Source organism: Larus michahellis, chromosome 3 (genome assembly GCF_964199755.1).
Source record: "Larus michahellis chromosome 3, bLarMic1.1, whole genome shotgun sequence".
NCBI classification, from domain to species: Eukaryota; Metazoa; Chordata; class Aves; order Charadriiformes; family Laridae; genus Larus; species Larus michahellis.
This window is the reverse complement of record NC_133898.1, coordinates 68421310-68447958: the sequence shown is the minus strand read 5'-3', so window position 1 is coordinate 68447958 and position 26649 is coordinate 68421310. Positions and strand designations below refer to the sequence as shown.

Below are 26649 nucleotides of genomic sequence, written 5' to 3'. Positions count from 1 at the left end.
TACTAAAGAGGAGTGACAATTCCACTCTCAAAATTCTTGCTGCCCTATCTAGTATGGTGGAATACCAATCCGGGTTACACGCTATGTAAATGTGATCCTTGTCAACTAACATATCATCAGCATTTTCCACAACTGTTTGTACTTACACTATGACTGGATAACTACCCTTAAATACACTTCTTAGAAAAAGGCAACACAGAAGTAGTAATCAGTTTATAAAAAATGCTTCTCCAAGATTTCAGGTGTGCAGAGCTGTAAGTTTACTTCAGAATAAAACACAGACATAGGGGAGAATCAAAACTTTTAGAGTTGTACTTGACCATATATTTGGACAAAGCAGAATTACACTGCATATAACAAACAGTAAAATTTCTTAAAAGTTGTTACAAATATTTTACTTTCTACCTGTACGATCATTAACATAGTTTACTATATCAAGATTTTTTTCTAAAGGCTTAAAACAAAAACAATCCCTCTAAACTACTTTCCAACAGTAAAATTTAAGTAAAATGCTTACATTCATTTGACAACAAAAAAACATATTAAAAATGTTGTGTGGGTGGTGCAAGAGCTGCTCTTTCAGCTACAACTTTCTTCCAGGGTTATTCCTGTGGAAAAAAAGAAAACAGTTTTCTTGTAAACTGCTAATAACCAAACTCTGAAGCCTTTTTAAGTGATCCTCCCCCACACCCACACAATTACTTGAATACTGCAACACATTGTCTAAGCTGCAATTCACTGAACTGTTTACCTTTTCCTCTTTGCGCCTGTCCTTTTCTTCATTATTCTCAATTGTTTCTTCTTCATCTTCCACTATCCCATCCCCTTGATACTTGTCATGTGTCCACTTCGGACTGCTACCTGACTTTTTGAAGTTAAAACGACCCCTGCCACGCTGGAAAGTACCACGGCCTCTTCCTCTTTTGGCCCAGTAATCCACACCATCGTCTCTGTCATCATGCTATGATAATACCAGACAAGAATAGGGTTAGAACACCTCTCAAATGTACCCCCTTAAATGCTGCTACTCTATATTAAATTTATACTACACATAGAAAAAAACCCCACAATTAAGAGAACTTTTTAACAGTTCAGATCATAATCTGTAGGATCCATTGTGAAGTATATCCTTACAATTTATGATGCTATAACTAAAAGAGCCCTTGTTAGCTGTGGGTCTACTCCAATGTTTGTGAGTAACAACTAAGTTATCTGTCACTTCAGTCAGAAGAAAGAACTACTCGCTAGTTTTGAGGGGAAAATACCCACAAAGCAGTGATTTTAAAGGAAGAAGCTCTAGGAACATGCCGGGATTTTTTATTTTTATGCAGAGATAAGAGGTTTTTATACCTATTAAGGAAAGGTAATTGAAGGCAGTTTTTAGAAACCCTGCTTCACCTGCGCAACATAGGGCAGATGAAGTTTAAACTGTTTAAATGACATTAACAAACAACAGTTGTTTCTCTGGTTAATAAGCTTAACATTTGCTGTCTTGCTACCAAATATATAGCCTTACGTAAGTTTTTTGACAATCATTCTGTACACTACATGAACACTACAGACAATTATTTAATATAAAATAGGTTTATATTTAGAAGAGTGAGGTACACTTGCTTCAGCATCTACTTTATTTACTTGTGATTTGGAAAGAAATCTGAACTACTAAACGCATACCACATCTATATACCTGCTCTCTACAATTACCTGAAAGGAGGTTATAGAGAGGTGGGGGTCAGTCTCTTCTCCCAAGTAACAAGCGATAGGACAAGAGGAAATGGCCTCAAGTTGTGCCAGGGGAGGTTTAAATTAGACATTAGGAAAATTTTTTACATTGAAAGGGTTATCAAGCATTGGAACAGGCTGCCCAGGAAGTGGTTGAATTGCCATCCCCGGAGGTATTTAAAAGACGGGTAAACGCAGTGCTGAGGGACTGGGTTTAGTGATGGTTTCTGTCAGTGTTAGGTTGATGGTTGGACTTGAAGATCTGAAAGGTCCCTTCCAACCTAACAATTCTATGATCCTATATAAAGCATTTTATTAACAATTATATATTGTAAGAAGAGGTAAAGGGTGGCTTTTTTTTTTAATTAAAAACATTTTTAGAGATGAGAAAGAAGTTTAATAGCTACAGTTAGTTATTTGTTCTAGCTATCACAGAATTTCTTAATGAATATACGATCACACCTCTTTCTATGTTTATAGGGCAGAAAAGTTTATATATGTGTGGGGAGACGGAGGAGAACTCCTTGTATAAACATCCAAATTGTGATTGCATTATTTCTTGGATTACCTGTTAAAACATACAGCTATGCTATAAAAGAAGGTCTAATCTTTACTATTCAACATTTCAATGGTGAAACCGTATCCTTAGATCTTTGCATTGTTAAGGAAATCAACTAGAACAGAGGCTACCATAGTCAGTACACGACACTAAGTACTGTGTGGTTACATCAACAGTCCTCCTTTCATAATCCAGATGGGAAAAGAGGCATCAAAACTAAGGTGATTTGCTTAGGACTATCACCCTATCCAACTAAGATCAGAAGGACTGCTAATAACAGCCTCAGCCTATATTCATCCACAAATACTGTCAGATTTTCCTGATCTTTCACTTTTGCAGACTTCCAGACAAACCTAAGACAAAGCTCAAATGCCATACAGAAATCCATGGAAACACAGTACAAATCTTTTTGATTTAAAATTTGTTTTTAGTAATTTTAGTCTCAGTCTGCTTTCTTCTCCACTCACTGATGAAAGTTTTGGAGATGAATTCTGTGTCAGGCCTCAATTATTGCCAGCCTGCTGCAGAAAAATGCAAGAGAAGTAGAACCAGGCACTACAACAGCCCTGATAGTCTCATGGTTAGGTAACTGAAGTCCCTGTCTCTACATGCATGCTACTTCTACGTTTGTAGAAAATTTGAAAAAACAAAAGCATGCATAAGATATCGAGTTCTCCACACCCACCAAGAAGTATTTCTTGCTTTTTGGGGTATATTCAGGATCCCATTCCTCTTCCTTCGGTCTCTTCTGAAAAGTAGTATTTGAGTTGCTGGGACCAGTATTTGTTCCAGCAAAGACTCCTCTGGCTCTTCCTCTGCCCCTAATTCGAAACTGATTAACCAAAATGTCATTTAATCCATTTACATAAAATCACAAAGAAGAGTTCAAGTTCTCTATTACTGAAAATGCTCTTTCTGTGATTACAGTATCTCCAAGTGTAAAACCATTTTTAAATTCACATATTACCTTAAGTAATATAGTCACGCATTCACTTTGAAATAATGATTCTATTAAACTTAATTGAAACACATTTGAGTTCTTGGCATAAATTCAACCACAACCACCAAAAAGAAATTTCCTTTGGCTGCTGGTAAACCAACGTGTTGCAACAAAAGGTCAGAAGAAGCTTCTGAAGCTGCTCACAGACATAAATAAACAGAAAAACTAGACTGAAAGAGGGAGAGAACTGTCAGGGGGAAAAGAAAGGTCATTTATGGAGTCAGTCATATCAGTTATGAGAAAATTATTCTAGAATGCATACAAACAATGCAGTTTTCAAATAAGAATATCCACTTTGTGTTAGTCAAGCATTTTCAATTGAGATTCAGAAAGGTACTTTAAGCCAAATTCAATTTCAAATGAGTAAATTCTTTACTCAGAAAAATCAACAATACGTACGGTACAGAGTTGCAATGCTTGAAGTGAAAATTAGTGTTTTAAATGTTCTTTATAATGAATTCAAAGGATTTTAAAATGTTACGCTAAAAAGTCTCACAGCAACAAGTTCCCTTAGCACATAAAATTTTAGCTTGTAGAAAACATTAAACAAGAGCTTATATACTCCACTTAAGGGGAGAAGAAAGGTCAGGCTAGGAAGATGGACTGCTAAAAACTGCAGTGATTACAGATCATGATTTCCAAAACCAGCCTGGTTAAAAACACAGAACTGGGTCTTCAGAGTAACTGCACAAAAACATGACTGGAAATTAATTTCATTTGTTAAAAAAATAAGTACGTTCCATGAACACAGACCAAAAAAAGATATAATTAACTAACTTGAAAGAGCATTATGCACACTCAGTTCCATAAAGCTCCAACACTTGTAGTGCAGAATTTACGCTGGACAGTTTTAAAACTAATCTGAAATCAAAACAGACTGAAAAACAATCCATAAAAGGCTCCCAAGACCTATCCAATATGCTGTAGTCCAAAAAAAAAAAAAAAAGAAGAGAAAAAGAAAGAATTGCTTGGAGAATGACTTGAAAAGTGACAGACCATCACCTGAAGAAAACTGTACGTGAGACGAAACACTACATGCTTTGTTCCCAATAGCTTTGAAACCTTTACAAAATTAGGGCACAACAAGCATTATCACAGTGTCAGGAAAAGAAGATGTAAAGACAAAATGATGACAGGACTGGAGGGTGGGGGGAGTTGGGGAGGGAAGAGAGAGATCAGCATTTCCTGGTTTTACGTCCTATGATCAGTTCCCCTTTAACAAAAGCATCTAGAGCTTTCCTCCATACTGTATTAACAGTTGTTGTCCCCCTTCAGGTCACCCTTCAGGCAAAGAAATATGAAAGGTGAAATCTACTATGGTGTTATCTTTATGGGCTTATTGCAAAGACGATCACAAAAAGGACAAAGTACATTTTCCACAGAAAGAGAAAACTCTTTTTAAACAGAATTGTTACACAGAATTCTTTAGGAGATGAATACTAACGACAGTGTCATTAAAAGATTCTACTTATCCTTATTTCTGTGTTCCTACTTCAAAACTATTCATGAAGTTTAATGTACAAGAAGCCTAGAATTAAATCTTATAGTCTGTCAGCATACATTAGTGAAAAAATCATTGCTGATTTGCATGAAATTGACAGCTTAGTTTACATTAAAGTCTCCCCTATCCAGCAAGCTATGCTCTCTATACATATCAAGGACTCCTGCTTTGGGGAGGATTCACAACCAAAACATTTTCTTTACTCCAAAAGCAAAGCAGCATTCACCGGAACAAAGCCACTATTAGTCTGAATTACAAAGACATTCCTACGCTAGACACACACTTTGGTACATAAGCCTGTATGTGACCATGTAACTTGTTGGGGAATATTAACCAGTTATTACTGCATAGTCAGAACGGGCAGTCACCAGTAGTTAAGTTAGAAGTCGATTAAATTTTCAGTTCACATCTACTTGAATTTCATGTAAAGTAGCATCTCTTTCACAATATGTACAATCTGATCTTATAAAGCAGTAAGGCTTCCACCAATTATAAGTCTTCTTCAACCGATTCTCTTTGAGAGAAGAGGGGGTTTTAAGCTCTACTTTTAACTTGGTGCCACTAGTTTATACAGCTAGAAATTGTGCTGATATTGTCATATTTGATGCCTACCTCATCCAAGGGTTTATACATTTATGCCACATAGCTATTCCTTAGAATAATTAAAAACAAAAAGAAAAGAGGAAATGATGCATTTTTAGTGTCAGAAATTTTGAACTTTGAATTTTGTACTAAGTAGCTACAGTTTTTCAGATGGAAGATTCAAACCTTAACTCAAGTGTTGCACACCCCACATGCATTTCAGACACCCTCATGTAGTAGTTCAAAACTTCTTTTACACTACTACAATTAAATGCAGACTTATACCAAACAATGCCTTTTTGCATTATTTAGTCTTAATTACAGGCTACATGGTGGAACTATTGACAAAGCATGAAATTACTCCTACCCGTTACATAAGTCTATTTGACATTTTTTCCCCATGCAAACACAGGACTTGCGTTTTTGTGGGTGTGTGGTTTTGTTTTGGAGGGTTTTTTTGTTGTGGTTTGGTTTTGTTTTTTCTTTTTTGAAATACTCCTTATCTTTTCAAGGCCTCCTTTACTGATTCCTAGTCTTTCCTAATGCTTCTACATTTCCCAATTAAATATCAGTAATTACATTAACATGCAATTTTTAACTTTAAAATTTTTCTGAATAATATAGTGTTCAATATGTCACTTTCCAAATCACAATGCTAAAACACATTCCAGACAGAAATTAATGAGCTTTCATGCTCACTGTGTCTAGTCCAGGTCAAAGAAACTGAAAAATAACAAGTATACCATCTCCTCTCCTCAATACAGCTGTTTTAAGGTTGATGTATATTTTTAATTACGTCCCGTTCTCTACTTAACAAGTTGCAGACATCACACACAAAAGAGGGCAAAACCAAACTGAAAATGACAGGGAAGAACAGAACCTGCAGGGAGTTAAGAGGTAACAGATCATAAGATTTAATCTTTACAGAAAGGTAAATTTTCAGATCCTGTTTGGAAACAGCACAATTACAAAAGAACAAGGAATAAACAAGAAATAGTTTTTCCCCATCCCACGCTAGGTTCTCTAATGGCATGCTAACACACCAATTAACTGCTACTGGGTAGTGCGGGGAAAAACAAAAAAACAGCTTTTCAGGTTTGGAACACCAGATTAAAGAATTCAAGAATCACTGTTATGAAAGAAGTCTTGCCTAACATTAATCACTGCAACTCTTCCTCATTTTATTTGTTGTATTATTACTACTGGCAAAGCGTTCATCATTTAGGGGAAGAATAAGAGAGCAACTTACAAAGGTGCCTCTTGGCCTGTTGACTCCTGCAAAACCAGAGTATTCTTTCTGTTCGTGGTGGGTTTTGAACTCTTCATCTCTTTCCTTCTTGCAATCTTTTTCTTCTCGAGAACTGGATGAGGAAGAAGATGGGGAGGAAGATGGGGAGGACCGAGCACGGTCTTGATCTCTTTTTTGTTTACTGAAAAATAAAAAGATACACTGTGTGCTATTTTAAAAGTACTAGATGGTCTGTAACATGCTATACTAAAGGGGGTCTCTTTACATTTTATGAAAAACTATCCCCTTTCTAGTTATAAAGTCACATATACGTTATGTATTTCAGATGCTAAGGTGAAGTATAGTTCCACTTTCCAGCCTCCTCTTACACATTTAAATGCACAAATGTATATTATTGCTAGTGAGTTGGAAAGCAGCAGTCTGCAAATACAGTTTTTCTAGGTTTTGATGACATGAAGCGATTCTGTTATTTTTAAGATCTGCCTTTCTTCTGAGGCAGAAAAACAGAAATGAAGGGAGAAAACCCTCAAGGCAAAAGTTTTACAGTGACTTTACATAGTTCAGTTTGCACACTGTTGAAAAGATACAGTGTGGGCTTCCCTACGCAGATGGCTGTACAGAATTAGCCAGTGGAAGATAACGTGGATACCAAAGTCAGACAGTAAATGGGAAACAGGCAGCATAAGTAAAAATTCATTGTATATCCAGTACAAAGCAGGGGGAAAAAATTCCTACAGCAAGAATTTTCGTAACCCCACAGTGGTATTAATTTGACCCAATTTACAAAATTTTAACATTCTATTCAAAGAAGGTCATACCTGAAGTAACTCTTACCACTGCTACACAGTATCCACTGAGACATGCTAACATTTTTTTCTTTAAAAACAGCCCACTGGCTTTAGACAAAAATTAAATTTCCCCTTCTCACCCATGTTAAAACCTAAATATCAGTAAGATTCTCATACTCTGGGTGTTATGAGTTGAAAAAGTGCGGAATCAAGCATAACGAACCAAAGTTCTTACACAAACTGTTTATAGAAATGTACTGCATTGAAGTCCAACCTCCTGATGTAGCCTGGATAATAGGACAGATTAATTTGTCATTTTTTTTTTCAGTGTTAGCTTGCTATTCCAAAGTTTTTGTCCTCATCCACCATAAGCCGTGTAAAAGACAGATAATACATATTTGCTGTAAAACAAATAATTTTAATTGTTTAAATTTAAATGTTCCATTATACATTGAAAATTGAAAGCAATTAAGCTTACAATTACAAAGGCTAATTAGAAGCTAAAAACCTATATAGGGACTCTAAATATTTACCTGTCATCTTTGTAAGATTTGTAATCCTTGTAATCTTTTGGAGTTTTCTCCTGCTTTCTTGACCCACTGGATTCCCTGGAACCCTTTGAGTCTCCTCGCTCTTTACTTCGCTCCTTCCTACGTCGGTCAATGTCATGACGAAGATCAGCAGAATCGCACCTTAATTTTTTATCTCCCTGTAAACAATATGTATTTTGGAACAAAATTTTGAAATGAAACAGCCAGAAGAGAATCTGAATGAAAAGGCAAGTTGTGCATCAATTTTCAAAAACATCAAGATAGAATCTACCTATTTTTCAACAAACTCTTCACCACACACATTGATTTTAAATGAACGCCCTTTACATGCAATGGCTAGATCTAAAAAAAGAGCAGCTAAGAATTTCAGTTTCAAACAAACCCTCCTGTCAAGCCAATGGGATATCTATTTTTTGATGAAGACAGACCATAATACATGGTTTGGGAATATGCTAAAGTATTCATTTCTTCTGGTGAATTGTTTTTAACAGAGTACAAGCACCTCTGCAATTCAACCATACTACTCACTGACCACCACAGTACTTCCCACCCCACTTCTATTCTTGGTCCTTGAGCAGCTCAGTGCCACAAAACTGGTCAAAAAACATCCAAGAAGAAAGGAAGGGTGGGCGAAGACTTGACCTTATATGCCACATTATCAATATAGCAAAATCATGCAACATAAACTGGCTTCTTGGTAACATGTTTTATTCAAAGAGAAAAAAAAAGTTCTAAACACAAGTACTCCAGCTAGGATAAATACAAGTTATTTTTGTATTTTTACACACAAAGTTGAAGGCCCAATTTAAAGGGAAACACAATAAAGTTTAGAAATACAAACAGGATATTCACTTAGAACGTACTTTTTGGCTTTCTTCTTTAAAGACTCTCTCTTCACCTGATAAACGGGTATGCTTCCTCAAGGTACTTGGAGAGATGTCAATCCTCCTAAATGTAAAATAAAAGCAGTGTCTTGCCATACACGTATGTGACTGTTAATGGCTCAGACATTTCTTTTCAACGCAAAACTGAGAAAGGCAGCATTTTTGCAGTAGAACAAACTTTTTGCACATAAAGCCCCACCATCTTAATACAGAAGCAGACTAAAAATTAGAAACCTTGGTTCTGTTCTGTGTGAAGTATGCTCAGAATACAAATACAGAAAACAGGTAGTTTGATTTTTCACATTTTAAGTACAGCTTTGAAGATACAAAAAGATGTTTAATGAGTCATTTCGAACGATCAGTATATGTAGCCAGTTGAAAATCCATCCCCCCCAAGAAATCATCAACACTATGATAGTTTACGATAAAGTCAAAAATATTTAACAGTTCAGAAAACTTAAGAAGTTGAATACTAAATACAGAGATAATATATCCTCACATGCAACACAAATATAGTACACTGCATCAAAAAATTACAGCATGTGATCAGAAACTACATCTGCATGCCTACCTTCTTACCTTTCAGCCTCTCAGACTTTTGAAAAAATTGCTGTAAATTAACACATACAAAAACTAAAGTAGTATGAGATGGAACATTTCACTCTGAAGAATAAAGATGTGTGTACAGGGCTTCTTTTCATCTTCAAGACATATGCCCTTCAATATTTGAGCACTGCATGTGAGAAAAGTAAATATATCCCAAATGAGATACAGAGGTAGAGAAGACATCTGCTACAAAATCACAGATGAAGCCTGACTTGGCTCAGATGAGTTCTCCTTTACAGAAGGGGTTTTGGTGGGGTTTTTTGGTGTTTTTGCATTTACACAGAAATTGACAAATTACTCCATACAGATCAGAAAAAAATATTTTGGGTTCTCGAAGGAAATATTAGCAGAAATTTCTCGAAACACAAAGCATCTAGGTAATGCAGTTAACATATACCTATGTATTTCTGGGCTCTTTTGCCGGGTGCAGTGTTCTTCAGTAGCTTTTTGATATGCAGTGAACCTCTCATTTAGGGTCATTCCAGCTGACTTGAAGTATTGCTCTGTTGGTTACAATAGAAAAACACTGTTTCATTAGTTTAATTCAACTGACAGGTATTTTACTCCTGACAGAAAGGCAAGTAGCAGGCAAAAACATAGTATTTTCAATAAATCTATCAGGACAAGCAAATGTGGTGTTTCCCCTATTTTTACACATTCTGTAACCCAAACAAAGTAGCAGTGCACAGCATCACTGCAAGTCTACTTGTAACTATGCCATGACTGTATTACATCAAATTCAAGCATCATTTACTGATTGGACTTCTCAGTTTCGATTACATTTTCCTCTAATGAAAGAGAAAGGAGCAATTTCTTAACAGTTATTTTACACTTTGCCCATAAGAGAAAATGAAGTTACTCTGAGTCATGAATATTTGCGATAAGTACATTTTACTATTCATCTCATCTTTAACTTAAAATAAGAGTTAATTCAGTGAAAAAACTTAAGTAGTGTATGCTCCAATAACTACATGAATGACCTAACAAATAATTTCTTAAAGGAATACAATTTCTTGATTTGAAGTTGTGATGATAAACGATCCAAGACAATTAGCACACCTATATGTAAATAAATTCATTTAAGCATCTGGCATCTTGGCAAACTTGACAACTTCTCTGACAAATTTTCTCTTTCCTTCAGAGACAGTTAAATTATCAACAGCAGAACTCAGTTTTTAAACCAGCTCAACAAATGTGTTTAAATGTAATATAGAAATACATAAAGTCATGAGCTATGAAATGTTACATATGAAGCAAGCTATCTGCTTAACAGGTCAACATACATCTGTATCAACTTACCGCCCGGCATCCAGTATTTGTCTCATAACCAACCATTAAAACTTGAAACGGCCACTACAAGGGTAGTGCCTCAATCATAATTCCATCAAACACAGGAATTTGAGCTAGCAACTCTGTTTTTATGCCATTTTTGCCAGGAAGACAGAAGGTTCAACTTTGCCTGTTTGGCATCTGTATCTTTCAACAGCTATTTTACTTTTGTAACATGGATTTTGCCATTTCAAAACACATTCCAGGACCTAGTTACAATGAAAAAGAAAACATCACTGGGCATTTTCAGCTCTACATTAATAAAGAGCTGTTCAGACTGGTCGCATCACACCAATAATGAACATAATGTCAATTTCTCAAAAGAGTTACTAAAATCTGATCACAGACCACAGTAAATCTGAAACTTAAAGAGAGGTTCTGCTTTCATAAACAACCATAACTGCACATATTCTAATAATTTGACCAGATAGGCTGTTGTTACATTTACCAGGTACTTTAACATATAAAAGTTTACAGAAAAACAGTCTATTCTGTGATCAACATGTGAGATTTTCAGGAATATTATTTCACCTACAGCCTACATATGTACCACACAAGCAAAAACTTACAGAAGCTCTCAATGGATTGAGCTTTAAATCTCTTTACATATCAATAAAATAGATACTTTTACAACAAAGATCATTATACTCTAAACAGGTGACCCAGTAAGAATTTTTTTAATCTAATACCTTAGCATAATATATTATTGTTGGCTATTACTTTCTTCTTTATAAGTAATTGAAAATACAGGAAAACGTTTGTCCTTAAGTTATCTGAATTTTGCCAACAAAATGAGACTTTTAAGCACGCAAGTCTTTGCAATTTTAGACACTAAAGCATCTTAAAAAACAATGCTTACAGACAGATACGCTGAAACTGGTCACCTAATTAAGCATTTCCACATTCCCCCTTTGTGTGATGATACAGCAACATTATTTTCAACAGCAAACTCCTCCTTATTATCTCAGTAAATTAAACACAAGAACAAGACAACAGCCCAGTGAAATAAAGTAAATGCTATAGGGAAAAAGAGGATTTAAAGAACTCTCTAGATATCCTCAAGGGATTTTAAGGAATTATCTATTTTTCCATCAGAAAACTTTGACGGGATATGTGACCTAAATGAAATACATCTACTTTGACAGTTTGGGTTTATGTTTTGGTGGGTTTTTATTTTGGGGGGTTTTTTTTGTTGTTGGTTAGTTGGTTGGGGGTTTTGGGGTGTTTATAGTAAGCAACAGACACTACTGTTAAATCAGAAAAAAATTAGTGTATAATTAATTTAATGGAGGGTTATTAAGCCACTGCCAAGTTCCTGAAAGTCCTGTCTCCAGAACTACAATACTGTCAAACAGGAATAAAATGACATATCTGAGTGTATTTGGTATAATTTAGAGTACACTTTTTTCTTAAATCTCATTATTTTGAGACAAGAAAACCCCTTCCAATAAGAACCTGAAAATGAGCGCTGGGGTGCTCCAAAAGGACTGCCATAGTATTTACAGTGCAAAGGACATCTGTAAACCCATGTTGCACCACTTAATATAAAATTGTATGTTAGAGCCATTAACATAAAACTAAATAAGAAAAGATTGACTAATGTAGGATGTTTAAATCACATTGAGGAAAAAATAAAATAAAAACAATTTCACACTTTACATGCTACGTAGGCTCAAAAATTTATCCAGAAACATAGTATAACTACTATTATGCTCTGCATTGCTTGGGTTGTTTGTTTTTTTTTTTATTCTAGCTTCTTTGGCTATTATTTTTCTAATTATTTTTACATGCACCTCAAAAGGAAGGAAGTCTGACTAAATCAACATTAAAAGAGAGCTGAAATATTCCTGTACTAGATATAGCAAACAGGTTTAAATGAAGTTGTAAGACGTATACTCAGTATGATAAACTGAATACATACCTTTGACATGATGAACCAAGGACACAATGTGCTGAATAAATGACTCTGACGTGCTTTTGCTGGCCTGGGGCAACTTAATGTGGTCAAAGATGGATCGGAACTCTTGCTCCTTCTTGACGGAATGGACAAGTGTGCTAGCAAGCAGCCTGTCTTTAGTCAAGGAAGCAGGTCTAAAATGCATCAACAACAAAAAAAGACACACAAAAAGAAACCACTAGTTTAAATAAAGATGAATGACCACAGGCAGGTGGAGAACCACACTGTAAAGTGGAATAATTTACCTATTGGAATCATCAAGAGGTACCGGTGCCATTTTGAGTTTAACTTCAGGACGATGGGAGTCACTGGCTATCATTTTGATCCTAAGTGGGCTCTCCTCTCTGAAGGTGGATTTTTCTCTCGCATCCAGATTCTTGTGTAGAGGGGGACTGTAATCAAAGAGTTCTTTGAGCTTTTCAGACTTTACCTGCTCAGGTGACTGAGTTTCTTTCTTCATCATTAGTCTCTCAGAACTCTTGTCTTCTTCCTTGTGCTTATCTTTTGTTGCACTAGGCCTTTCCACTACATAGCCAGTCTCTTTAAGCTTATAACTTTTCTCATCTCTAAATCCATCGCTCTCTCTATTGCCCTTGATTGATATTTTAGATTTGTATTTGGTTCCTTCCTCCTCAGCATTCCGGTGAGATGCAGTAGGAAAATTTTTACCCTGATCTGCCAGGACAGACTTTCTGAACTGTCTGTAATCCTCTGTCTCCTCTGTGTCCTCCCCTTCAGAGTCATTAAACTTTTCTTTACCAGTCTCTTTATCAACGAAAAAATCTAAAGTTTCCTGTTCCTCCCATTCCCTTTCTCCCTCTGTCCTCCCTTTTTCTGATCCTCTCTCCTTCTGGGCCTCCTTCTCCCTGGTATTACCCCTATCAAGCAGGTATACTCTAGACTCTTCATCTGTGTACCTGTGGATAGCAAAGAAGAGACTGGTAACTCTGGATTGCATTCATTCCAGTTCACTTGCATTCCTCTTTTGTGTCAATTCCACACCAAGAAGAAGAAAACACATTCCTCTGAGCAATTAAACTTCAGCATGCAATGCTTCACACACCATTAACACTGTACCCACTGTCATTTATGCACTACTGGAGGCATCTGCAGTATATAATGCCTTTCTGAAGAACACCTAGAAATTCTCTGCTTGAGTTTATTAAGAAAAAAAAAAAAGAGTAGTGGGTTGTTTGTTCTTTCTTAATTGGTACCCAGTTTTAGATTCTCTTACACAAGTCATTTTTTCCACCAAATTCAAATGAAATTTGATAATTCAGATTGCAATTCATTTTTTTATTTCTTTAAGTGAAGAGGAGCACCATTAAAAAGAAAGTGAATGGTTTTCAAGATACTGCACATTTCTAAGAGAATTCCAAAATCTGACACAGGCTTAATGCAGTCACTATATTGTGTACAAGAAGAGAACCTTCAAAAGCCAGCTCTCCTAAACAGAGACACACTTACCAATTATTTCAGCCACTGCCTTATCTATACACTATTTTCACATAGGTCCTAATACGTTCACCAACTCCAATACATCTAACCCAGGGGAAGTCGTATTTTTGATCTTCTAAGCAGCATATTTTTTACATAATAAATCACTAACTGGAAAAATTAATTTAGAAGTCTACAATCAAAACTATATAGCATAGTCACAGCTTTGCTCTATAATTCGTTCTATAAGAAATTCACTGAAGTACAAGTCACATTAGAAAGGAACAGTCTAACGTCAGTAAGATTTTTGCAGCTTTTAAAAATTACTACTGAATCAAACATTTGAAGAGCAAATTTGGGAATTTTATGTTAATTGGAAAATATACATTCAACTTTAAATATGTTGTCCTTCACATCAAGAGAATTATGTTCCAAGACCTACCCTCTTTTATACTTAATGTTAGTCAAAGCATCAAAGTTGTCATATTGCATGACACAATTAGCAACGGACTCTGCTTATGTTAACAAAGAAACCATTGTACAATATCTCCATTTTTAGGCTTCCACAAGATTTGCATTTCAAAATACATGAAGTATTAAAATTTCAAAATACTTGAAGTAAGTCTGATGCACTATTCCAACTTAAAATGGAGTATAAGAAATATACCGTAATCGAAAAGCACAAACCAATTTTTCCTCTAGAATACACGTCCCTATCTCCACTATCCAACAGCCAAGAACGTGAAGCATCTTAGGAGGAAAAGGCATATGTTTCACGCTCAATTCCAACCAGACTAAAGTTAGTAATATTTATTCCATAGTATTCCATATTGCATTTTTCAAGGCACAGCAATGATCTTCTCAAAACTCTGTAACAGACAGCATTTTAAGAGGCAACATTAGGCTTCTAAATTAATTCTTACCTTTTCACAAACTTTCCACCTTTTGCAGTCTCCTGTTCGCCACCCTCAGGATAAAATGACCGCACTCGAGCCTCCTCACGGGGAGCGCTCTGTGATGGGATTGTCTTTGCAGGGCTTCTCCTTGAAGGGACGTGATGCAATGGGCTATTCTGAGAAGGACTATAACGGCTAGAACCATTTCCAAGAGAACCAGAGCCAGACCTCTCAGGACTATGCTGAATGGAATGGGAATGTTGAGGTGTGTCCTTTGCTGAATGGGCTGTACTAAGCAAAGGGGCATCAGAGCAAGATGAACTCTGACTAGGTGGGGTGGCAATAGAAGGACTATGGGGTGACCTTGGACTGTTATCATACGCTGAAAGGCCAGGCCAAATGTCGCCAGAAGCTGCTGATGATTTGTTAAAATCGTCAAGAGACTCTGATGGGTCATGTTCAAATGTATCTTTCTGTTCATCTTGTGATTTATTTTTCAAAGGGCTATCTTGCAAAGGAGCCCCTTCAGTTTTCTTTGCCTGCTTTTCCAGAGACGCACGTCTTTTGGAAGAGACAGGTGATTTGCTGTATGGGGATGAAGAACGAGATGAAGAGGACCTCGGGGACCTGGAAGATCTGTAAGATCGACGAGATCTGCTCCGGGACCTCTGGGAAGACACAGACCTTCGTTTTGGACTTCTGGAACGTGAACGGCCACGCCTAGGGCTTCGGGAGTGTCTTCGGTTCCAGACAGGCCTATAACCTCCACGATGGTATCTACCACCTCCTCCTTGATAATACCCTCTACCTCTTCCTCTGTAACCATAGGGACGTCTCATTCCTCTATTATTTCTGTAATCTCTGCGATAATCTCTAGAATAAACACGATCCCTGCTGCGAGATCGCGAGTATGTCCTTGACCGAGACCTAGAACTAAAATTAAAAAGCAAACATTAACATTTGACAATTGGAGAATTTGGAAAAAAAAAAAAAGTGCCTTGACACTAAATGCTATATTTCTCAAATGCAGTCAGAATGGTAAAAGAAGAGGACTAATGGTCTTAAAGTAACTTCTACAATCTATCTATACTTATTATTTCTGTCTCAAAGGATTATAATAGACATGTCTATACCCCTAAGGACTGTGAAACTTAGACTTCAGCATCACGTCATTAAGACGTTACCAGCCTCAGTGGCCTGCCCCTGCCATTTTATTACAGATTATCACCATGCTGGAACACGGCATTCAGTTCCTTGGCCAATACGGTTCACAGCCTGGAACATGAAGTTACATGACTCCCAGTTTAATATGCCAGCCTGCAGACAGCAGCTGATGAGGCAGTAAACATTCAATTCAATCACTTCTTTTATGGGAGATGGCAATGTCCACTAGTAAGAAAGATGAGGAAAGGGCTGGAGGCAACTGAGAACATAAGACATAGCAAAGCTTATCTGCTGAAGCCTTAAGTTACTGCAGATCTGAAAAGTCGCATGAGAAATACAGAACAAATCACACAGAACTAGACTGGACAAAGAAAACATCATGTGAAGGGGGAGGGGAGAATCAAACAAGCCACAATCACAAAGAACCATTGGCATCCTGAAACTATCTTGAGATACTGAAAAAAACAGCCAAGTATTAAACAATCAAAGTAATAGAAATTACATTCAAAGCAGAATTTGCCTACCGCCTTAAAACGAAATAAGATCCCAGGCTCACTTTTGCCACAGCATCATGCAAGCCAAAGATAATTTCTAGACAAAAACTAATATACTAAACCAACTTTTCATGCAGTAGACACCAATTTACCTGTATCTCTTTTTTCTAGAATGTGATCTGGATCTCGACCTAGAACTGGACTGAGATCTGGACTTCGATCTTGAAGAATGTGATCTAGAGTTAGATCGACCCATCTTTCCCAGTAGATATACTCCTTCCCAAAAGAAAAAGTGGTGAGGGGAGGGGGGGAAAAAAAAAAAAAAGGAAGCAACTATTTAGAATCCATGTAAATCACAAAAATGAACAAAGTTTTTATATACTAAAATGACAATATTAGAAAGATTTATAGCAATTCCTAAACAAAAAGAACTTTGAAGACAGTATGAGTACATTTATTCGCAAATTAAAAGCTCAACCACATTTTAAAGAATTTAACTTAGCTACAGTGCACACAGTTTGTCTGAAAAGATAAAGTATAACAGTTAAAGGGTTTCCAGATTTAATTGCAAACTAATCCTGTAGAAGGAGAGAGGAAGTGACAGAAAAAAACATTTCTGCAAATTAAGGCAAGAAACACGTGCATCTGGACAATTACATGTTTTAATATATTTTAAAACAAAATTCTTGCTATTTGTGCAGTTTATCGTTTCCTTGCATTTCCACTGCACCAGTCCTTCTCTGGAAGGGCTTTATAGTCCCCTACAATGTACCTTTTACACAAGCAAAGAAAAAGCCCTGAAGTATTCTGTCCAGCAGTTGTTAGTTTGAGCCAGGGGTATTATTTCTCTTAAACGCATGTACTAAAGCTAATCACTCTGATCCGATTTTCCATCGGTCAATATGCCCACCGTGCATCTTTTTAGGTTAACATTGCTTTTTTAAACTACATGTAAAATGCATGGCCAACTTAAAGATTTTAACAGCTGGTTAAATAATATGGCTTCCAACAGAATTAAACATTTTTAAGCTCAAATTAAGCTATGAAAACTGCAATTGATTTTAAAGCAATGAATCCTAAAAGAAACTCATAATAAACTATCATTTCTTCTTATGTACAGTCATAATAAATATTTAGAATTAATTAGTGCTAACCATAAAAAAAAATACACACCTTTTCCTTTTCTTTTCAGATCAGTAGCTAAAAATCCCCAATTTAATTAATAAAAACTTTGACCCATTACCATTTTCTTTTGAAATTGCCCAGCTTAAAAAAAAAAAAAAAAAAAAAGGAAAAAAAGGGTCACATTAGACAACCTGAATATAAACTGTAGACAAATAACTACACATTTTCAGGCCTTTGTATGCTCAATATCTATCATTATCATTGTTTAAGAATAATTAAAACAAAAATGGAAAAAACAGACATTCAGCTTTTGTATTGCAAATAAGCACGAAAGCCTAAAATTACCGTACTGAAAATACAAGCTCAACACAACAAGCACTTTATGTCACAAGGTACTTTATATAATCTTTCTTGTTACCTGGGTGATATTCCAATTATGTAAAGACAAATAAACAGCATTAGAGCTTAATTTAAAGTTTAAAAAAAAAATCAGAAGTTTTAGACACATATAAGCGAACCTAAAAGAAAAAAGTAGACCAACTGTTCCCCTATCAACTAGTCCCTCCTGCCCCGTATGACTTTCCCCACCACAGTAGCACAAGAGCTTGCATGGCCCCAAAGAGATGTAACCTCATCTGCAACTAACCCAGCAAAAAATTAATTTCAACCTAAACTAGTTTTCCATTTAACTAAGAAAAGATTCTTTTACCTTGGAGAAGAATAATATGTTGAATGCTGTCTTTTATTGGCTCCTTCCATTAAAAGGCAAATTTACATAACCTATACTCAGAAGATGGTTTTTAATTCATTGTCTTCAATTAAACTCACAGAAAATGGCTTATAACCTCTTATTCTTGTCTACTCACAGGCAACATAAATTTAGAGTTTTTAAACTGTTGTAAGACATGAAGCATACCAATTTTGCAAAAGTGATAGCAAAAAACCAGTTTTTTTTCCTATTAAGTAATTTTCAGACCAAACTTCAGATGACCAATAAGTTTATAATACAACCCAATCTCAGCTGTAAAGGAAATCTGTTTTATTTTCCCTGTGTTCAACAACAACATTTATACATTTGCATTCTATGTACAAGTCACAATAGGGAAGCTAATTTCAAAAAGTTTTACATATTTTAGTTTCTTATTGCAAGCATTAATTTTAAGAAAACAAAATCAATTCTCATTTTAAATGGCTGGGTTCAGTCAGAACATTTAAAAATAGAACTAAGTTAATCTTACCTCAAACTGTCAGTTGATGCCAATGAAGTACTTATTTCAAAACTGTCTATTTGTGCTTTCAGCAATACTGATCCCTATAGAACAGAAAAAGAGATGGTCAAAGACATGAACTTTTACTAAAGGGCAGGTAATACCTTTTGCTTAAATGGGTTCAAACATTATCTGTTTATCATGAAAAGACACAACACACAGGAAATGGCAAATTTACTCTTGGACTCAGTGAAGCTGTATGTTAAGACTGGAGCAGCTCAAGAGCTAGCCACTGCCTAAGGGGCAAATCCAGCTCCCCTCCCATACATATCACTCCTCCTTTAGCCTCGCTTGCAGGGCTGTATAATGCACTACCCTCACCTTCACAACAGCCCTGACACCCTTCAGGTCCTTCAGTGAGCAGGCTCTTGAAACCCAGAAATCACTTTCATATGGCTAGGTTATTGAACTCGCTTAATGATGGGGCAAACCAGTACCAGAGCTGGATTATGGGGGGAAGAAGAGCATGCAGCCAGGATGAAGGGGCAAAAAGGACAGTGGCAAACTGTTAGACCAGTCTGAACTCTAACATACAGCTTTGCACTTAACTGGAACCATCTTTTTTGGAAAAAAATTTGGGACAAGAACTTAGAACAACAGCAAAAGCTTTACCTTTAGGTTTCTTTGCAAGATTTATACAAACATTACTCTGTTTAACCTTCTTGTTTAAAATGCATATGTGTATGAGTTTACCTAAATAACCAACATCTCCTTCTTCAAAAATAAGCGTCTACAGAAAAAAAGCATAATTGTAATCATGAATTCAGCCTCAGAAGTACAAACTTTTCACTGGCCTCAGCTTTTAATTACCTCAAAGCCTTAAGACTATGTATACATTTGTAGTCCAACTCAACATTAAACAAACTTTCCAAGCCCACTCAAGCAATTCAGAATTTTGTCTAATTCATTACAGATGGGATAGATCTCCCAGAAGTTCTGCATCTCCACAATTTATTCATTAAAGCCATAGCCAGGAAGACATCCATTTCTCCTAAATGACCCTCTCACACTTGTTCACAGGTTTTTTTAACTTTTTCCTTATCTAAAAGAAGAAATGTAGCACTTCTGTTCATAAACACTGCTTTCAAAAGTCCACTTACCATTCACTAGTAGTGACCAAGATATTTCCAATTTCTACAAAATATATGCTTTAATAAGATTAAGTTTTTACTTCTCATCATCAGCAAGCATGAGTCTCTGAAGGAGCACAGTAGTGTATCGGACCATTTCAGATTTTGTCTAGACAAAAGGCGAGATGGTATTAGCTAGCAAAGGTTAATTAAGGCATTCAGAAGTCTAGTACAGAAAAAAGCAATACAAACTTCCACTAAATGGTTGAAGTTCATTCTGAGATTTTTAAATCAATATTTAAATCATCTCTACTTCCGAGTTTTAAAAACAATCTGTTGGTGTTAGCTGAAATTCAAAATGCTAATTTAGACAAGTCTTTAGATCCTCGGGATATAGAACAAGATAGTTACTTCACCTTTAAAACCTCTAGGCAGAAGACAAGATCTTAAATTACTACAGCTCAAACTCTGGCAGTCAGTTCCGCACAGTTTTCGGAATGTTTTCTAGCAACTGGCAAAGGTGAGAAGTAACCACACTGTTTTGTGTTTTGTTTTGTTGTTTTTTTTTCAAACAGCCATTGGATATATCTAACCCTAGCAGCTAAAATACATATTTGCTATCCTTCTCATTAACTTTTTTTTTTTAAAAGAAGAGTAGAGATATAAAATTTTAAAATAAAAGAGTTTTGAATAGAAAACTTTAAATATTGAATTAAAAAAAACTCAACTATTTGCAGCTTTTGTTTCCATTTAACTGTACTGGGTAAAAGCTTGACACACAAAACCCCCTTTTCCAAACAACTCTCATACTTAGGAACAGAAGTGAAAAGACTACATAACTGTTTTTGAATAAAGATTTGTCTGTGTAAATATTCTTACAATATGCAAGAATCTGAAATTTGATTAACCTCTATTAAAGCTAATTTAGAGAAGAATAGTGGTAGATACAGAAATACATAAGAAAACAGCTCCTTTATAACAGTAAGCTTCTACACACTTCACACTTTTGCAGATAAAGTACACATTCTCCTGAAAGCATCACAATCACAAAATATTGTTTCACGGTATCAAACAATATCACCCACAGCCTCTTCTCATGCTCATTGTCAGTCTGTAGTGGCTATACCATGTCAAGTAAGGGACACAAGTGGTAAAGAACAATGAAAAAGAGGTGCAACATCATATATTGCTACACAACATCAATCACTAAATCAAATGACTAGTTACCCTTCTCTTCGGTGCATGAAGCTTATCTCTGAACTAGTCTCAGAAGAGACCCAGAGTCTGCCAAAGGTGATGACACACGATGTCATCACTAACATCAAGCATTTTCGAGAGAGGACCATGACTGCTAGGAACATGGGCTATGCCTGAAACACCAGGGCCGTAATCCACAGGCTTTCTGCAACTCAAGTTTCTTTTTCCCTTTCTTTCTGCCTTAATTATGGGAAAAGAGATGCTTGACTCTCAACCATTTCACTCCTGTGTTAGAAAATCTGGCAATTACAAAGGAAGCTGCTGTAGTGCCACAGTACTTTAAAGCAGAATAAGTCGGCACTATTAGTTTAATGAAACATCCCATCTCTCCTATCCTTTGTTTCCTTATATTCCTGATGATCTTCTCCCTTATGCCAGCGCAAGTATTTCTGCAGCCACATAGTGAATTAGATCAGAAAATGTATGGACCACCTGCGTTAGTTGCAATACAAATGATTTTTCCAATATGGTTCATGACACAGCCCCACGAATGTTTGGGCCAACACAGGGAAGTTGCAGTAGCAGGCAGGCAAGACTGCTTCTTTTGGGAGCACCGCAATTTTAAAGCTTCCCTGAAACTAGCTTGGCAAAGTCATCGGCAACAAACAGCAGTACTTACAAGCAGCTTAAAAAAAAAAAAAAGCCACAAACAAAAAAAAACAACGACAAAACCAAACAAAAACACACACACACAACAAAAAACCTCACCCCTAAACAACCAAATCTTAACACAGAAACCTAGACATTTTTAAAAATTGCATAGTCCACCACCCGTCAGATACCGAGTCACATTCATGACCAAAGACAGAGTCAAGTAAAGTTTCTTAACAACGTAACAGCAGGATCTTTGGGCATCTTAAATCAGTCTCAGCCAGCAAGCTTGACCATGAAGCAAAAACAAGATACACAACAGAATCAGGCTTATCCCACTGCAAGCAACACAATAATGAGGAAGTAAATATCACTGTTAGCATTTGCTATGTTTAAAAGAAAAATGAAGGACAAAAAAAGTCTTTCCAGTTTCCTCTTAAACATTAAAGAGTCTGTACTACACCAGTGATGTTAAAGTTTTCTCAGAATACACAGACTGCAGATGCAACGTACATGTTAAGACATTTTACAAGTCCTACACCACGTGGAAGTTTCTCAAGACATTTTAGGACAGTTATCCCCACTTACACTAGCAAAACACTGCTTCCTCTTCGCTTTATTATTTTAGCTATACTTCATTTATAGTTATTTAGTAGTCTACATTTCTCTTGCTTAAGCATTACTTGAAAGCTGTCAGGAAGATTTAAATCAAAATCTTGTTAAAGTAATTCACAAGCTGTTGCCAAAATACATTTTCATTCAGAGATTCAGGCTTCAAAAGAAATGAGGATTACACAAGCAGGATAAAACAAAAGGGGATAGGACAACCTTCAAGAAATCCCACAGAATATTTAACATTCTCTCATAATACATACGCTGAATTAAAGAAAGTCAGTCTTATTGTGAGGCATCTGCAAGACATCTATTCAGTACTTGTACATCTGCCATGGTTTCTTATCCATTCTTTACCATCACCCCCTTTTTTTTTAATGCACGCAAACTTCGCAGTGACACATTACAAATAAGAATAGAATGCATTTTTTTAGTGACTGTAAACCCGTATCACTGAGATCATCAATGACTAGAACCCTACAAATACTAAAATACCATAGCAAATTTGCCCAAACTATCTTGGAATGTACAAAGAAAGAGCTGGGAAGCATATTTTCTCCCTATTTTATATTCTAGCTATATAATATTATCTTCACAATATCCACACAAAGACAAAACAGAGCCATGTAAGAATCACAGCATGAAAAGTCAACTGGAACAGTAAAACATACAACGGCTTTTTTTCCTAATTTATTCATTTCTTAATTTGCAAATATTTTATATTGTTTTCTATGAAGTCAAAACCCAGCATCCTAGTAACAGTAAAACCAGCTTTACAAAACCATCATATGATTGGTTGCTGTTCTTGTATGTGATACCATTGGCAAACAAAAGCACGTTTCTCCTCTAACTAAAAACACAGAAATCAAAGTGACTGTTTCTAAGAATTTTGTCAATACACAAAAAGGTATCAGCATGCTTTTGGATACACATTGTTTTGAATAGACATTCTTGGTTGGTTTTTTTTGGTTTGTGTTTTAAGCACCGTGTTTTCATATCCCTTTACACAGTGGTTTACACAATCTCTTTTCCATAAACTCTGAGCATGCTGCTACAGAAAAGGCTATCTTCCCTCCCTCAATTGTTCCAAGACTGGTATTCGTATAGGTGATTGGTGAGCTGGAGCAGTGAACTGATCCAGAAAGAAACTATTCTGTTCAAAAAGACAAAGCTGACTTTTTAGCCACATCATCTCCCAGATTCCATTTAGCACAAGGCTGCATGGAGGCCAGTGCCAGCACAATGAACAAGACAACAATGCACTTTTTCAGAATACCTTTGGGAGGAAACTCTCACGCAGATAAACTGAATACAGTTCTAACCCTAAGGCTTACTTTCTTCAGTAGTTTCCTTCACCTACCTCCACTACTTTTAAACAAACCTCAAAGGTTCTCTGGCATTCCTCAAACCCCTACACCACAGTCTCTCCTTGACAACCAGCCTAAATCTAATCCATCCAAATACCTGCACCCTAGCTCCAAACAACAGCTCCCTGCTGACCCTTTCTACTACAACCACTCCAAGTTTTCTGCATCCCCAATGGCAACAGGCCCCTCCCCATGCTCCGCCCGCCCTCGGCCCCGTTTCCCCCTTCCCCCGAGAAAGAGTCCCTCAGCCACAGCCTTCACCTGAGGAACGGCTCCTTACAGCCAGGCCCACTGAAGCCTTGCTCAAGCCATGGAACCAGCGCTCACAAGAGAGGCAGTCACGCCCCGAGTACTGATATATGTAACACATTAAACCTCTTCCTGCTATTCAGCACAGCCCGTCACTCAGCATCAAAAGGGAGGAGTGGGAGGAAGCAATTCCTACCCTCCCTGCCACAAGAAGCTGCCAGAGCCTTTACCCCTTCTTATTTTCCCCACTTTTGTCTACAGCAATGATATTATCAGAGAGAAGAAAGAGGAGGAAGGAGGAGAAAGACAACAGCTAGACAGCATTTTCCTGGAACCCCACGCTCTTTAATCAATTCTTCCCACACTGAAAACAACTATTCTAAGGGATGTTTTTATGTATTTATAATATGCAACCATTACTCAAGCAGTGACTACTTGCAGTTTCAAAAACTCTTTTGTTTTGCATGCCCCTGGGTCTTAGCGTAGTAAAATTTAACTTCTACTGTTAAGGTAAAAGTTTGATCTCAGAGATAAAAAAGTGACAAGTTAGTACTGACTTGGTAAAGGATCACCATGACACACAAAAAAGAATCTAATTTTAATCAGAAAACTAAAGGCAAAAAGTAGGAGGTTTACAAAGCAAAGGAGAAATAAAGGACAAGATCCTGCAAAGGCTGTATCCTACAGTGTGATCATCACCCAGAACATAATAGCCCCTTTCAGCAAGGGGCATAAAGCCCACCCCAGCCCCCCACGGGCTTTTGCGGTCATTTCTGAACAGGGCAGTTAACGCGCGGGGAGGCAAGCAGGAGCAGAGTACTCAGGGCACAAACGCTGGAACCGCAGTCACGCCCGAAGGGAAGTTCCTCTAACGAGCGTACAGGCTGATCCAATACCGGGAAGCATCCTTTCACTCCGGCAACATTTCCCTCCTCACTGTCGCGCCCGCGGGGATAACGGGGAGATTTTATGGCCCTGTAACCGGTGCTGCACGGCGATCCCCTCGGGCCTATCTCCCACAGGGAGGGCGGAAAGGCTGCAAAGCCCAGGTCGGCCAGGGTAGAGGCCCAGCGGGGCAGACCGCCCATTCCCTCCCACCCACCCCCACCCCCGGCGGCCTTCCAGAAGCCGCGAACCACCTCAAGGCAGCTCCGCCGCCGCCTCCCCTTCCCTCTCTACCTTCGTTCCCCGGGGGCGCCGTCCAGGCCCAGGGAGGAGTGACGCCGCCTCGGCCCGACTCCCGCAGAAAGCGGCGGTGGCGGCGATGGCCCGCGTCAGGGGGGTGGCGGTGGCCACCGGGCCCCTCCCCGGAGGAGCGGGGGGGCCGGGCCCGTCGCCCCGGGGCCTGGCGCGGAGAGAGGCCGGGGGGGGGGATGGAGGATAATGGCTGCGGAGCGCCCAGGTCACGCGGCGGAGAAGGGCGGGACGGCGCGACGCGCGCGGGCAGCGGCGGGGGGGGGGGAAGGGGGCTGGTCCCCCTCAGCCTCCCCCCGCCATTTTGCCCCTCCTCGGCCGCGGCTCCGCACACCATCGGGGTCCCGCCAACCCACTCCCCCCGCCGCGGCCCCTTTCACCTCCCTCACCCTTCCTCACCTGGCGGGCGGAACTGCCGGCGGCCCCACTCCCTTACGGCAGCGCGGCAGGCATTTCCCGACTCGCCGGAGGAAAAGACGCGGGGCCCAAAGGGAAAAAGGGAAAAAAAACACCATAGAGAGCGGGGAGGTGGGGGGGAGGCGACCGCCGCCGCGGCTACGTCACTTCCGGCCCGGGGAAAGGCCGGCACCCCTCACAGCCAGCCCGCCCGCCATCTTGGTTTTGGGTAGCCGTCCGCAAGGAAGATGGCGGCCCGCGGCGCTAACGGCCAACTATAGGCTGCCCCAGGGCCTGCGGTCCCGGGGGAGCGGCGTGTCCCAGCCCTACGCCCCCCGACCCTGCCCTACGGCTCCGTGCCCCGCCGGCTTCAGCTCTCTCCTCCCCCACTCCCCGACTAAAAGCTGCCGCCTTTTCTCCTCTCCTTCCCCGAAGAGTGATCCGAGGGGGTCGAGGCCTTCCCCCGCTCTCCCCCCGGGCCGGGCCGGGCCGCCGCCTAGTTACCTGTCGGGCGGGGTGCGCGTCCATCCAAAGGAGGTGCGTGGAAGGGCCGACGTGTACGGCGGAGCCCGGCCAGCGGATCACCGCCCAGCGGCATTGGCTCCCGATGCCCCCGCGCAGCAGGAAGGGGATCGCGGCGCGGCCGCGCTTTACTGCAGCAGCTTTTGCAGCAGGTGCGAGTGTGACGCGGGCCCGAGCTTCAACCACCCAAAAAAAAGCGCAGCAAAAAGGCTGCGGGTGAGCAGCGTCGACCGGTGCACAAAGATGTGTGTTGCCTGAATAACTCCTAAAACTTACACT

The 26649-nt window shown here is 38.5% G+C and overlaps 1 protein-coding gene across 21 annotated transcripts; it reads right to left on the bottom strand.

Moving 5' to 3' along the window:
* Window positions 1-245: 245 nt before the first annotated feature.
* BCLAF1 (BCL2 associated transcription factor 1) lies at window positions 246-26649 on the bottom strand. 21 transcript variants are annotated; one of them, XR_012586217.1, is made up of 15 exons: window positions 25438-25557; window positions 20213-20351; window positions 19083-19156; window positions 16872-16995; window positions 15089-15994; window positions 12974-13645; window positions 12693-12862; window positions 9840-9945; window positions 8816-8900; window positions 7935-8110; window positions 7637-7802; window positions 6614-6794; window positions 2967-3113; window positions 752-961; window positions 246-608 (listed from the first exon to the last, which is right to left on the bottom strand). XR_012586217.1 is itself a non-coding variant. In XM_074580640.1 (15 exons), the coding sequence occupies exons 5-15, from the start codon at window positions 16973-16975 to the stop codon at window positions 603-605; spliced, it is 2763 nt and encodes a 920-aa protein (XP_074436741.1). In that variant the 5' UTR covers window positions 16976-16995; window positions 17893-17985; window positions 19083-19156; window positions 20213-20351; window positions 26353-26473; the 3' UTR covers window positions 246-602. The 21 variants fall into 21 exon arrangements, 18 of the variants coding, with proteins under 18 accessions (XP_074436741.1, XP_074436749.1, XP_074436738.1 ...); XM_074580640.1 differs by lacking the exons at window positions 7637-7802; window positions 25438-25557 and adding exons at window positions 17893-17985; window positions 26353-26473; XR_012586216.1 differs by lacking the exons at window positions 20213-20351; window positions 25438-25557 and adding an exon at window positions 26353-26649.

Coding starts and splice junctions, on each gene's coding strand:
- BCLAF1 (XM_074580631.1), bottom strand. CDS start 16,975: ATGGGTCGATCTAACTCTAGATCACATTCTTCAAGATCGAAGTCCAGA. Junction 15,995..16,871: donor TCTAGAAAAAAGAGATACAG/GTAAATTGGTGT, acceptor TTTTAATTTTAG/TTCTAGGTCTCGGTCAAGGA. Junction 13,646..15,088: donor GGTGGAAAGTTTGTGAAAAG/GTAAGAATTAAT, acceptor TGCTATCCACAG/GTACACAGATGAAGAGTCTA.